General features: G+C 48.7%; 1 protein-coding gene across 2 annotated transcripts in view; it reads left to right on the top strand.

The window, feature by feature from the left end:
- Positions 1-14,344, top strand: part of FRMD4A (FERM domain containing 4A) — a gene marked incomplete at both ends in the record, with an annotated part of 383,738 nt that extends 369,394 nt beyond the window's left edge. For both annotated transcript variants that reach the window (XM_082485576.1, XM_082485575.1), the window contains 8 exons: positions 545-667; positions 3,824-4,052; positions 5,257-5,313; positions 5,791-6,028; positions 6,984-7,148; positions 8,958-9,817; positions 12,372-12,468; positions 14,275-14,344. In XM_082485576.1, the coding sequence (XP_082341702.1) occupies positions 545-667; positions 3,824-4,052; positions 5,257-5,313; positions 5,791-6,028; positions 6,984-7,148; positions 8,958-9,817; positions 12,372-12,468; positions 14,275-14,344 (1,839 nt within the window). The remainder of the gene's footprint in view (positions 1-544; positions 668-3,823; positions 4,053-5,256; positions 5,314-5,790; positions 6,029-6,983; positions 7,149-8,957; positions 9,818-12,371; positions 12,469-14,274) is intronic.

The following is a 14,344-nucleotide window of genomic DNA, read 5'->3' as shown; positions in this document are numbered from 1 at the left end:
AGGCACTGCTTCTAGTGGCCATTTTCACTGCATTCCTCTCAGACACATCATGAATCAGGTGGGAATGTTTTTCTGTGTGGGTCATAATCTGCACGGCTGTTGCCAGTGGGGCTTTCTGACTCAGCAGACCTGCATCCTGCGTGAAGGCTTTTGGATCTTCTCACACACACCCCTCTCAGAAGTAGCTCAGCAGATAGAACCTCTTCTTCCCTACTCACCCTGCAGCAGAGATGAAGGCATGTGCGCTGCAGTCTGCTCAGCCTCAGGCCCCAACACCCTAGGGATGGGCACCACCTGCAGACCTACCCTGGGCAGGCCCCAAAAATCTGTATTCGTGCACAGGTTAAAGAAAAGTTCCCCACCCTCATTGTCAGGTCCTGGGATGAGTTTGCAGGGCTGGGTGCTCTCCTGGGCTTATCAGCTGGCTGAACTGGATATGGTATTAATGAAAGCCTGTCATTTTACGGCCACAGTTCAAGAGCGGTGTTGTGCTTTGCTCTGCCGTAGGGTTTCCCAGATCACTAACAGCATTTTCTGCTTACAGGAGCTCACAGGAAAGCTGCCACGAGAATACCCCCTAGATCCTGGGGAGGAGCCGCCTATTGTAAGGAGAAGAATAGGAACTGCCTTTAAACTGGATGAGCAGAAAATCCTGCCCAAGGGAGAGGTGAGGCTGTGCCTTCCAGTCCCGTGTCCCCACCTTGGGTCTCTAAGATGTCCAGAGTGCATCGCATAGGAACCATCAGTCCTACAGTTGGTTTTGCTTTAAATTACTGTAGTTGGTCACAGTGCCTTTTTTTTAATATTCATCAGAACCGGGAAGCAGCAAGAGAGTTGGTGCCCTTAGCTCAAACTCAGAGTAAAGGTTAAACCCTCAGGGTTCAGCCCTGGCTTTGCTAGAGGTAACAGAAAGAGCCTGGGTGACCAACCTGACCATGACAGTCCAAGCACGCCAGTGACTAAGTGCAGTGACTTGTGCGAGTAGGGAGCACATCAGGAGCCCCCTGAGCCATCTGAGCCCTGCGCTGGTGCCCTGTGTCATTATTGCAAACAGCCACTTGCTTTCTGCTTCAATAGCAATCCGAATTCAGATCTCCTATAACAGGAGGAAAGGCATCACAATTATCTGTCTTAGCCTTGCAATAGCAAGATGAAAGCATTTTGCTCCCCAGTCCTTAAACAAAAGAGCCTTCGTCCCTACCTATGGGGAGCTGGAATTATGTTTTTCTAAGTTTGCCAGGGAGTGTTTGTTCTCTTCCCTTGCTCCCACAATGCGCTGGGTCAGTGCCCTGAACCGTGGCTGTGAAAACAGGCCTGCAGCAGCTGTAAGGCGGGACCGGATTCACAGAAAAGCTATTGTCTGCAGAGACGCATTTGTCTCAAGACACTTGTGTATATTCCAGTCTTGAGTTTCCTTTTTATTTTTGTAAGAGGAGAGACTGAAGCTGGTGTGACTGTGCGGTTTAAGGCTCGCTTCAGCCAGGGAATTAACTGTTTGTCGTTTTGTTGGCATTTTCCTTCAGCTGAAAAAATAAACAGCTGGAGCTCTTTAGTTTTGTTCTCAATGGAGCCTGGGAGAGGAATTCCACTGAAGTCAAATATTCATGAACTAGCACATTTAATTAAGCTTTTCAAAGGGAAGCACGGCTTAGCTGAGTTACTCCTAAAACCCCTGCAGTCTGTTGGCTGCTCAGTTATAATCTGATCTCCAGCTTCCCCAGATCTTACTGCTACAAGGCAGCTTTTGGAGCCAGTGGGTGAGGAATCTCTGTACTCTGGTGGCAGGGTTAGATGGGAAGAGCATGAAGGTAAAGCAGCTCCTCCCCATTGCAGGCACTCTGCCTTTTGGCATCAGCAATCCAAAAATGCTGACTCAGCTTTCCTCTACCTCCCTTTTCATCTGTCAAATTTAAGGCTGTGTTGAAAACCATAAATTTCTGTTCTCAAAGAATAATGGTGAGCTATGTTTATTAGGCTGCCAGTTTGAGAGCATTTAGAGAGGCCAGCGATGATTTTCATGCGCTTTTCAGCAAGTGCTAACACTAGAAACTCAATTTAAAACAAAAGGTGAAATACTCCCTCAGTCACGTAAATCCAAGACTGATATTACCAACTGTGACACAGACCTGAAGCAAGGCACTTCCATCTGAAGGCAGGTGATAGCCCTCGTTTTCTGAGGCCTTATTTATAGTGGCCTCATTGGAAGAAAATAGACAGTTATGGCCAGAAGAAAAATGAGTATGTTTTTTCTAAGGTATACTGAAAGATTTAGAACTGCATCTGTGAAGGTCTGAAATGACAGCTCACATCAAACTCTCCGTACCTTTAGTAAGAGCTTTGTCAGAGCAAGACTTGCAGAGAAGGGCCCTATTGTATTTTTTGGTAATCGCCGCTACCTGGTCCTTAATTCCTGACTCTGGGAAGGATTTTGCCAGAAGGCGGTGAACCAGGTTCCAGGCCTTAAGAGTCTGTGGTGTCAAATTCACTTTTAATAAGTTTGGCACTGATAGAGCTTATAAACTTTTCAAAGCAAAAAGCAATCTGTTAAAAAGATAGGGGTGGGTTCAGTCTTCAGTAAATTGAGGGAAATGATAATTATAGATTTAAGGCAATGTTGACTCACTGAGGACAGCAAAGGGATTTTTTTTAAGCCGGAAGCCCAGAATAAAAACTTCAGGGAGCTATTTCAGTCTGATTAATTCCCACAGCATTAGCTCTTGCCACATACGCCACTGCTAAATGAAGAGAAAGAATTTGAATTTGCATAATGGGGATCTCCGTGAATATGTAGCTGTCAGTGCTTGTGATCTGAACCCCCACCATTCACTAGAAGTAAAAAAGCTTGGCATTTTCCCCCTAATTTGCAATGCACTGTGTTCCCCTTTCTAGCAGACCAACACCAAAAACTCCATCAAACTGGGGAAGGTAGCCAGATCCATTACAGATTAGCAACTACCTTTGAAGCTCACAGCTTGGGGTCCCGGTGCAGACCAGGAAGCTCTATATCAGCTTCTGCATTGGCCTAAATCCCTTCACTTTGGAGGATAACTAAAAATCAATAGGTAGCTTCCGGGGTACACCTGGTTGCAGTTAAAAACTCTGGTGAGACCCTGCAAGGGCTGATGTTGGAGACACTAGTCCTTTTTGGCATACAGAAAGCTTGCTGTTATACACTGCTTGCTCTGAAATCACTCTCCTGGCTTGTAACTCGAGGAGACAATTTTGTGGTGCAATCAATTGCAGCAGCCCATAATTACTTCAGCTTATACTCTCCCCTGGATTTTGACAGCCATACACCAAGGAGGAATTAACCTATCTTTGGCTTTTTTACCCTAAAGAGTTTGGTGGGTGCCAAGCAAACCTGTCAAGAAGGTTAAAGCTGTAGCTGTGCATCAATACATAGCACTGATATCAAATGGGGCTCAAATATGGAGATAGGAAATGGGGAGAAGGAGCAGATGGGAGACAGGTGTTACCCGTAGATGGGTGTAAAAGGATGAACGTGTCAGCAGTAGAGCACCATTGAACTAGGCCATATTGAACTGCATGAAAAGCCAAACAGCACAGGAGGGTTACAGTTGGAGCATACACGTCCTCCTTGTATGGGTCATCCCTTCTACCACCACCCAGGTACTCATGTGACCAGATGAAGGTGAGATCGATGTGCTCAGGAAGGCCCTGAGATGAGGGGAGCAGCATGATCGTGGATGTTTTGCTGATGGAGAGCCTTGGTTGGAGGCCACTGGCCAGGTTCAGGGGGAGCTTTCCCATAGCTGGGTCAGGAGAGTTTGGTGGTAGCCAGAATCCACTTGCCTTTCCCCAGGAGGCAGAGCTGGAGCGCCTGGAGAGGGAGTTTGCTATTCAGTCCCAGATCACAGAGGCTGCCCGGCGCCTGGCAAGTGACCCGAATGTCAGCAAAAAGCTGAAGAAACAGAGGAAGACATCCTACCTGAACGCACTGAAGAAACTGCAGGAGATCGAAAACGCCATCAATGAGTATCGCATCAAATCTGGAAAGAAGCCAACCCAGAGAGCGTCCCTGATCATAGATGGTAAGTGGGGCTCAGCACCCATGGCATTGCTGAAGGGTCTGTGGAGGCCAAGGAACAAAATTCTTGCCTTGAACTCACGGCTTGAGGCACAGATTTTCCCTCCTTCCTCTTCCCTCTCCTGCCTGGAGGACTCCATGGAGGCTGTCCTCTCCCATACTAGCATGCTGTCAAATGGGTGTCTTGGTTGCGTGCCATGCATTAGGGATGTGCTGGTTCACAGCACAAGCAGCAGCGTCACGCTGTAGATTATAAGCATGTCAGGAAGCAGGCTGTGACTCCTTTGTTCACCTATAAAATCGCTCTGTTAACGTCTCCTCCAGAGTGGTGCTGTACAAATGTAATTAATGTTAGCAGATTGGGGTGAACTCTCTAGCTGAAAGGCATCTGTAAAATCAAAGTGGTAGCAGTGTCATTGCTGTGTTCAAATGCTTTTTTTCTTTTTTTTTTTTACAATGTAATTCTCAGAGCACTTTATGGTTTACTGGGTTGTTGATTGGTTTTTCATGAAATCCATTAACTTTCTGCTGTGGTTCTTTCTCCCTTGCTGATGTTGCCCTTTCCCTTTGACTTGCAGAGCTTTTCTCTGTGCCTTTGTAGCAGGAACTGAGATTAGAGCTGATGTGTTTGTGACCTGGGTACCAAGTTGCACCTCAGTCAGGGATAACAGACAGCCGTGAGGACACAGGATCGGGGAGGCAGCTCAGACGTGTGCACACCAAGGATGTGAGAGCTTCTGCTGCTATACAGGATGCTCAGAAAGTGTTTCCTTGAATTACACAAAACTGGTACCTAGTGTGGGCCTTTAGTTAGCAACAGGATGGTCATTTTAAGAAGGCAGAGATCAAACCCAGAGTTCTTAAGGCCCGAGATATAAATCTCGCTAATGGCACCATGCCATTTTGTGTCCTCTGGGGATCTCAACTCTCCATTGTGACTCAGTCTTAATCCCCATTAACTGAAAAGACTTAGCAGCTCCTTGAAAGGCCGCCTGCTAGTGAGAGACCTGGCCTGCAGCTCTGCCCTCCAGACTGAGAGTGGGCTGAGTCAGTTTTTATAGGAATCTTGCCTCTCAGCTACATGAGGAGGAAGACATGGGTGACTGCTTGAGGCTAAGACTCAGTGGACAAAGATTACGATGCAGTTCAGCACTCAGTCACTGCAATTCTTGGACCATCTGACCATCTTTATGTTTTCTTCCCCTCAGAAGGAAACATTGCCAGTGAAGACAGCTCCCTCTCAGATGCCCTTGTTCTCGAGGATGGTACGTTGTCCGCTGTATGTTTTAGAGGGCAGGAAGGAAACAGGGAGGGATGTGTGAACTCCTGAATGACACTCACAATGGAGGAACTGTTCTGTGTAATAATCCACTCAAACATCCCTGTACCAAAAGTGCTTGCCGTGACTCCACCTTATAGTCAGACACCAGGCCTGGAGCAGTGAGTATTGCCATGGCTACTGCTCTGAATTCTTTCAAAAGACAGTCCCAGAATGCCCCCTTATTTTCTCTTAAGGTTTCCATTGTTTTAATGCATCACATGCTCTTGCTGGCCATTCCCTCCCAAAATGGGAATGTCACCTGGTGCACTTCTGAAAGTCGGGTCTTCAGGTTGCTCCTGAAAGCAACCAGGGGAAACAGGGTAAGAAAGCAGGCTCTGGTGGTGTGATGGCATCCCCCAGGGTTGTGCTGCCACTGGAAGTATGACACAGTCATCACCTCTCTCCCTTCTTCTCTTCACAGAGGATTCTCAGGTCACCAGCACAATATCCCCTCTCCAGTCCCCACACAAAGGACTCCCTCCCCGGCCACCCTTGCACAACAGGCCTCCTCCTCCACAGTCGCTGGAAGGCCTCCGCCAAATGCATTACCACCGCAATGACTATGACAAGTCCCCCATCAAACCCAAGATGTGGAGTGAGTCATCCTTGGATGAACCCTATGAGAAGGTCAAGAAACGCTCCTCACACAGTCATTCCAGGTGAGCCAACTATCTTGAAGCTCCGTCACAGAGATATCCTCTGCTTTCAGGAGAGATAAGTGTGAGCCCTTTCAAAATTTACAAAGTTGTCCCTTACCAAAAGGGTGTTCTAGGTGTTTTGGCCAATAGGCATGTCATAAAAACAGGCTGCAGCCACAGGACTGTTGCTTGGTATCTCAATGGTTGCACCTGATGATCTTAAAGATCCCTTCCAACCTAGACAATTCTATGTTTCTATGTTACTATAAAAAACATTTAGAAAAGAGGGATGGTGGCTTTGTCAGGGCTTGGCCTTGACCTCTGGCTACTGCAGAAGCACAGGCTCTGGGACGCAGCTCAGAGCAGCAGCTGACCCAACTCCTGCTCACCCCCGCAAGATCACAGGCACATGAAGGACATGGGCCTGCTGGAGCGCGTCCAGAGGAGGGCCACAAGGATGACCCGAGGGCTGGAGCACCTCTCGTATGAGGAGAGGCTGAAAGAGTTGGGGCTGTTCAGCCTGGAGAAGAGAAGACTTCGGGGAGATCTTATTGCAGCCTTCCAGTACCTAAAGAGGGCCCTACAGGAGAGCTGGGGAAGGACTTTTTACTAGGGCATGTAGCGATAGGACGAGGGGGAATGGCTTTAAACTAGAAGAGGGCAGGTTTAGATTAAACATTAGGAAGAAATTTTTCACTTTGAGGGTGGTAAGGCACTGGAACAGGTTGCCCAGAGAGGTTGTTGAGGCCCCATCCCTGGAGGTGTTCAAGGCTAGGCTGGACGTGGCCTTGGGCAACCTGGTCTAGTGGGAGGTGTCCCTGCCTATGGTAGGGGGGTTGGAACTCGATGATCTTCAAGGTCCTTTCCAACCTAAACCATTCTATGACTGACTATGACTGTATGATCTGGAAAGAGGTGCGGGAGACCCTTCCCCAAATTCCTGCCCAGGAACTGAAGCCGGGTGTTTGCTCTGCAGCAGTCACAAGCGGTTCCCCAGCACTGGGAGCTGTGCTGAGGCGGGAGGGAGCAGCTCACTGCAGAACAGCCCCATCCGGAGCCTTCCCCACTGGAACTCCCAGTCCAGCATGCCGTCGACACCAGATCTACGGGTACGCAGTCCGCACTACGTCCACTCCACACGGTAAGTCTTCCCAGCTCTGGTCTCACCTTGCTTACCCTGTAATAAATATTCTTTGCCTTATCCTTCCCCCAGTATATGAATTAATTCCCAGTTCAGAAAAGGATATAAACCAGTCCTTTTCACATCAGAGGCTCGTGTACTGTTGCCAGTAGGGAATGTCTCCTGAACTAGGATTCTGTAATCATTTCAGATAAACATGATCCTGCCCCTTACCTCTCCCTTCAAAGTAAGCAAGCTTTTCTTCCACTGGGACCTTTCATCTCAGGGGCTGTTTATAGGCATTACAAACCCCATGCCACTTTTAAAAGGGATGTGGTGCCACTGCTCAATTCTGCAGTAAATTCCTCCATGGATCCAGCTGAAGAGAACATGTTGTTTCCTGTCTGATACAAAATGTTGGGTAGTGTTAATCCTCTCTCATAGATCAAATGGTTGCACATGTGTGATCTTATGTGGAGAGAGAGCCTATATAAAGCAACCCATCCGAGAATCCAGGTGGCAGTGGAATAAGCCCAGGGCTGGCAGAGGAAAGAGCTGAAGTGTGTAAGGGAGGTGATTTGATGCGTGTGGCCCAATTTGAGTCCAATTTTTAGCAGGATTTCTACAAATTGTTCAGCTTCATTGCTATTACGCTCTTGTGGCAAACTCCATGGACACTGCGGGAAGCAGAGCTGAGCCAAGCTGTGTGCTGTTAGGTATCCTGCCCTAAGGGGTAGTGCTAACATCATTTAGCTTGGCATAAATCAAGAGTAATGCCAATACATCCAACTCGGGCAGAGACGATACAAGGCATTAAGGCCCTGGGTTAAGTTTGTTACAGGTTTTTGGCTGGGAGTACCTTTCAAGAGTGCAAAATTTGTTAACACTGGAGCCGAGCTGCGTGAGAAACAAGCCTGGCACAGGGCTTGAGAAGTGGCCTTGACCACATAGGGGCCATTTGGGTGTTTGAAACAACCATTGCTCAGTCTGTGGCTCATTCATGAGCTGCGCGCCCTGGCCTTGGCCATTCGTCATGTGGGTGTGTGATTCATGGCAGGGTGTTACGGCTCCTTGAACGGATGGCTGAAGCTCTCCAAACAGCCAGGGTGAATAGAGACCACCCAGACTTGGCTGTGAATTGAGCCTTGTAAACTTGCAATTTGGGGTGGCTGCCTGGAGGGCTCTCACCCTCTGACAGTCTTACACGTGCTATCCCACAGCCAGGCCCTGGTAAAACCTAGCTGCTACACAGAGTTAACTTTTTCAAAAGCCAATGGACAAATTACTGCATTCAGGGCTAAGTATGGGCATTCTGTCTGTCTGTCTCACACAAGATGGCTTGTACCTGTGCAGGGCATTCACAGGCCACTTGCAAGGGAATCCCACGACCTTTGAGGTTTAAGGTCTTGGGATTTGCAGAGCTGGAGCAAGGTGAACCTGGTAGCAGAGGGATGGTGCTGATGCAAACAGCTCTGCCATGGGGCCACAGCAGCAAAGCCGAGGCTTGAAGTCCCCAGGGTCTTTCCCAGGGTGGCAAACCACAGAGGAATTGGGCTGGGCAAGGGTTTATGTCCCCTGTGGTGCTGCAGACTGAATGCCACCACCAAGGAGACTGGAGAGGAACAGGAATAGGACCTAATTGCCCCAAACCCTGCAGCAGGGAAGCAGGTTGCTATGCAGCCAGAAGCTCAGGGCAGTGCTGGGGGGGTCCAGGTTTTCAGTGCCCTTATAGTCCCTTGCCTGTGAAGCTGGCCTTGTGTGCAGAAGGGGATGGGGAGTGTTTTGTCCTGTCGACTTACGAGCCTGGATTTTTTTCTCTGGTACCTGCAGGTCAGTAGACATCAGCCCAACCAGACTGCACAGCTTAGCTCAGCACTTTAGACACCGGAGCTCCAGTTTGGAGTCACAAGGCAAGCTCCTTGGCTCAGAAAATGAGACAGGGAGCCCTGATTTCTACACCCCAAGGACTCGTAGTAGTAACGGCTCTGACCCCATGGACGACTGCTCTTCCTGCACCAGCCATTCCAGTTCTGAGCACTACTACCCTGCTCAGATGAACCCCAACTACTCCACCCTGGCAGAGGACTCCCCGTCAAAAGCCAGAGAGCGGCAGAGGCAAAGGCACAAATCGGCGGGCAACCTGGTCTCTTCCAATTCAGGGAGCATGCCCAACCTGGCTGCAAGGAACGGGACAGGACACCACCGCGTCTACCTGCACAGCCAGAGCCAACCCTCCTCCCAGTACAGGATCAAAGAGTATCCCCTGTACATCGAGGGCAGCTCCACACCGGTGGTGGTGCGGAGCCTGGAGAACGACCAGGAGGGACACTACAGTGTGAAAGCACAATTCAAAACCTCCAACTCTTACACAGCGGGGGGGATGTTTAAGGAGAACTGGCATGGGGATGAAGTGGACTCCGTCAGGCTCACCCCCTCCCGCTCCCAAATCATAAGGACTCCATCTCTGGGCAGGGAGGGCCATGAGAAAGGCTCGGGTAGGACTGCCGTGTCAGATGAGCTGCGGCTCTGGTACCAGCGGTCCACAGCCTCCCACAAGGAGCACAGCCGCCTCTCGCACACAAGCTCCACTTCCTCGGACAGCAGCTCCCAGTACAGCACATCTTCGCAAAGCACCTTTGTGGCGCACAGCCGGGTCACAAGAATGCCTCAGATGTGTAAAGCAACATCAGGTGAGAGCCAGGCCCAGGCAAAGGGGCGGGAGGGATGGGGGCCTTCATGCAGCCCGGATTAGTGCCAGGCATTACACCCCATCTGGAGAGCAACACCAGACCGTTGCACGTTATCTGGCCTTGACATGCTGCTCACCAAGCCTGTAGGCGTAACACTGGGGGACAAGCCTTGTCTGAAACACTCATCGGGTGAGAATTTTTTTCCATGGAAATCATCACTTTGCAATGATGGGCTCAAAAGACAGGGAGGGACCGAAGCTCTGTTGTTGCCAGGTTTTTCCTCAGGGTGCAGTAGGGGTTTGGCTGATGGCACTAGGGGCTGAATGTGGAGAAAGTGCGGGGATTGGGGGGGGTCACTCTTAGTAACCACAGCGAGGGGAGCGATGAAGCAAGGGGGGACTCAGCACAGACTAGAAGAATGTGTGTCTGTGGTGAAACACCAAAAGCATGAGAAAGGTTAAGTGGGGAGCATCCCAGCCCCTCCACCCCCCGTGAAAATGTTTGAGCGATGACATCTTTGTGCACTGCTGAGACTTGGTTTTCCCATGCAGCTCCAGTAGCTGTCCTGATAATATCCTGAAATTCAGAGCACTTAAGTTTGTGCAGTATTATGTCATGTACATAATACTGTCATGTACAGAGCTTTGCACTCCTCTGTGCTGTTAATATTAAATGGTAAGAAAACAGCCAAATACATTAAACTGAGGAGGCCACTATGTGTTATGAAACAGTCCAAGGTTAAATATTTACTGGCCATCAGTCACCGCTGGCTAAGCCAGTTTGGATAGATCAAGGACTTGCTAAAAACTTGAATCCAGTCCCATGTGGACAGGATTGCTGGTTAGTCACTTTGCATTGTGCCCATCCTCACCCTTCCACATGCCTCAGCCTTGGTGTGGGAGACACCATTACTCCGGCCTCGCTCGCTGCAGGCCCCCATGGCCTCCCTGAGCAGACCAGTGCATCGTCCACCCGTGCTGGCTGTTGGCCTTTTGACATCCCAGCGTCACACCCGGTCCACAGTGATCACCACCCTGACACCAGTGGGGCTTTGTACTCGCTGCTGACCCCAGCGTGGAGTCGGAGAGGCAGTTTAACACCAGGCTCCTCATGGGCCACTACAAGCTGCCCAAGAAGAGGCTGATTTACATGTGCCAATGCTCATAGAAGGTTCAGATGTGGACCAAGACACGATCAAGTAACTGCTGGAACTGTCCTGCATATGAAAAATCTGGTTTCCCTCCTTTGATTAATTGGCATTTCTGTTTCACCCAGCAACACAAAGTATTTGAACACTGGAAAGGTTTGCCTTGCTTAGCTTTGGAAGCTGTACCAGTTCAGTTAGGTAATCTAGAAAGGAAAATGGTGGGGTTGGAGGAAGAGCACATAAAAACTGCTGTCAATCAGTCCGTTCCCCCACCCAGCTGGGTCTTTACATCTAAATGTGATATCTGGGCAGCACAGTGATAAGTGTGCTCAGTAGTCACAGCTTGTGACCATTTGGCAGCCTAGATTGGTTTTGCATTCAGAGTCAGCTCCCAATTACAGTCGTTGGAGGATACTGACCTTGGAGGCTGCCGGCTCCAAGGAGCAGATTAAAATTTGTTTTTCTCTTCAAGTGTCATTTGGCAGCAGCTAAAGAATTTAACAGCACAGAAGGGGATGCCAGGTAGAAACATCCATCATTTTAGCTGATTAGCACTAGCCGATAGGTCTACTGGACTTCATGCTGTCCTTCAAAGAGGATCATACTTCTAGGCATATATTAAATTTGGAGGGTCAACTCTGTTTGGACTTGGGGAGGAGGAAAGATCAGTCAGCTGGATTTCTTAGCTAAACCCTCACTGGGAATAATCCCCCAGGAACCACTGCCAATGGTACATTTTTAGTTCAGTTTGCTTCTGTCTTCATTGAAGCAAGATAAGTCTCCCTCTGGTCCCATAGTAGTAGGGTCAGCAAAGCCCAACTTCAGTTATTACAGATGCACAGTGAAAGGTAGTTTTAGCTTTTGAAGTCTTCAGAGCTGTCTTCCTCCTTTGCACCTGAAGCAGCATACTTGTCCAGGCTCTCGCCACTGCCAGGACTGACTGACACAGAGCATCTCCCACCACCCTCAGAAGCAGGAGGCTGAACCTGATGAGCTGAGCTCCTCCAGTTCAGGTCCCGTGGAGATGCGCAGCCAGGCCCTGCCAGTCCAGGCAGCAGCAAAATCAATTAATTAGCTTTCATGATGGGAGATGTGCAGTGTTTCCCAGGCAGGCTCAGGAGAGTCCGGGTTGTTACATTCAGCTGGAGGCCAGGCTGAAACAAAGCATTCCTGCGGAGCTGAGAATGGATCTGGCCTGCGACATGCAGCAGCGTCAGCAGCAGGCTGCTCCCATGCCACGTTCGGGCGCAGCCATCCAGGAACAGGATGAGGTCTGACTCCCAGGCTGTGTTTATTCACAGCAGGACATGTTTCTGCTGGTCTGACCAGCTGACACTTCTGAACCACCCTGACCCTTGTGCCCTCAGCTCACCAGTTATTTTTCTCCACCCTTTGGTTGTTTTTCAGCTGCCTTACCTCACAGCCAGAGGAGTTCAACACCGTCGAGTGAACTAGCAGCCACGCCGCCGGGCAGTCCCCACCACATTCTGACATGGCAGACTGGGTGAGTGTCTGTGGGATTGGGTTAGAGAATTCACCTCACTCTGTGCTGGTGAGAAAAACCTCCACACACACAAGCAAAGGGAGAGCACAGGTATGGGGAACATCTTCCAGGTGCTCCATAGCCTACACCCGCACAGAGCATTTCCAGCCTCCCACCCATGCTCTCATAGCGGTGGACCTCTGGTTTAGGCTGACCAAGACATGGCAGTGCCATCTGCACCCAGCAGCACTGCTCCAAACAGTGCTGGATCCACAGGGAAAGAAGCCTTGCAGGTTCGTCCTGCTTGAACACTCTCCTTCCTCCAATTTTCCATATGTCGAAATAGCTGATCTTTTTTTTTTTTTAGCAACCATTGTGCTGGCTGTCCAGACCAAGGAGATCTTTGTTGTAAAGGCAAGGTTAGGTGTCTACCACATTTGTGTGTGCAGAAACCACATTTTTCTGCTAGGTTTTCCCTAGCAATGTGTCTTAATGACTATTAAGTGCATCTTTTTTGAGCTACCACTAACTTAACATGCTTCGCCAAAGCGTGAGTGAGTCATTACATGCAGGTAGCCATTACTCATGTAAATATAGTAATTGGGTTCTTTGGCACCTCTTTGTGAGGCAGGGAGTTAAAGGAGTAAACAAAAAGCCTTTTGCAAGCTCCCATGAGCATTCTCTAGCAATCTCCTGTAATTCTGTCCTGCCACATGAAATAAAGATCATTTCCAGATCCTGTCTAACTCAGCACATCCCAGATTTTTGCATCTAAATCGAGTTTGGTGAGATCAGGTAGAAAGTTTCAGACTACAGTCTTCAAAAGGAGGACTAGAGTCCTCCTCTAGTAAGGCTTAGAGCAGGAAAACAGATATGATCCCCCAAGTTGTGAGTTGGGACCGGTAACTTTGCAAACATTTCACTGTGCAGCCACTGGAAAACCTCATGATCTTTAATTTCTTCTGGTCACCTATGACCAGGTTTGACCTCTGGTTTTATTCCAGCACAGTTCATGACTGCACATTAAAATGGAGACAAGGAGAACCATAACCACAATCCCTGTAGGCCTACTTTGGATTTTAAATTCACAGATTTGACATCCAGCCTCACATGGTCTTTGCATGTGCTTCCAGCTTTAGAGCGGGAGAATTTTCCAGGTCCCATTTCATAAAAAGTCAAGGGATTGCAAGATAGGCAAAATGGCAGCTATCTTTACTGTACACTGAAATTTCCACTGTTAAGGGTTTGAGTCTAGACTCAAATCTCAGTCTCAGTCTCCATCCCAATCCTAATTCATCTAAATAGGATGACTAGAAGTAAAACTGGTGAGCAGCCTGCTGAGAAATCTGTTTAGAAAATCCCAACTTTTCTTGGTTTTCGATTCAAGAAAACTCTTGCACCCTGTCTCTCTCAGCAAAAATGCATCAAGCCAAATTCTCAGCTAGTAAAAATGAAGTTATCTAGATTTATAGCTTAGGCTCTGGACCAACAACCAATGCAAAAAGAATTAGAGACAAATCAGCACTTATTTCATGCTGGAGCACAATACCCAAGGCGTATGTATAAATACAGTAGGAGCAGATACAGTTTGCCATAAGATGCGCAACACAAACCCCCCACCACAGGAGCAGGCTGTGCCCTCCTGGCACAACTCAACAGATTGACAGTTCTCCCCAACATGTTTTTTGTGTCACTAACTTTTTCTAAAGATGATTCATCAACTTGTTTCCCCACTGGATTAATAAGCTCGTAACAATGTCTGTGTCACTTCTTTTCTTTAACATTTCCTCTCTCCTCTTTCCTCCTTTTTTGCTCTCCTTTGTTCAGAGAAGCAACAGACAACTCACCCACTATGGATGAGTCTCAGTCTCCAACCCACCAAAGTACTGATGAATAG

This window comes from Vanellus vanellus (genome assembly GCF_965231255.1).
Source record: "Vanellus vanellus genome assembly, chromosome: 1".
NCBI classification, from domain to species: domain Eukaryota; kingdom Metazoa; phylum Chordata; class Aves; order Charadriiformes; family Charadriidae; genus Vanellus; species Vanellus vanellus.
The sequence above is the reverse complement of the archived record's forward strand: the minus strand, read 5'-3'. Positions and strand labels throughout refer to the sequence as shown.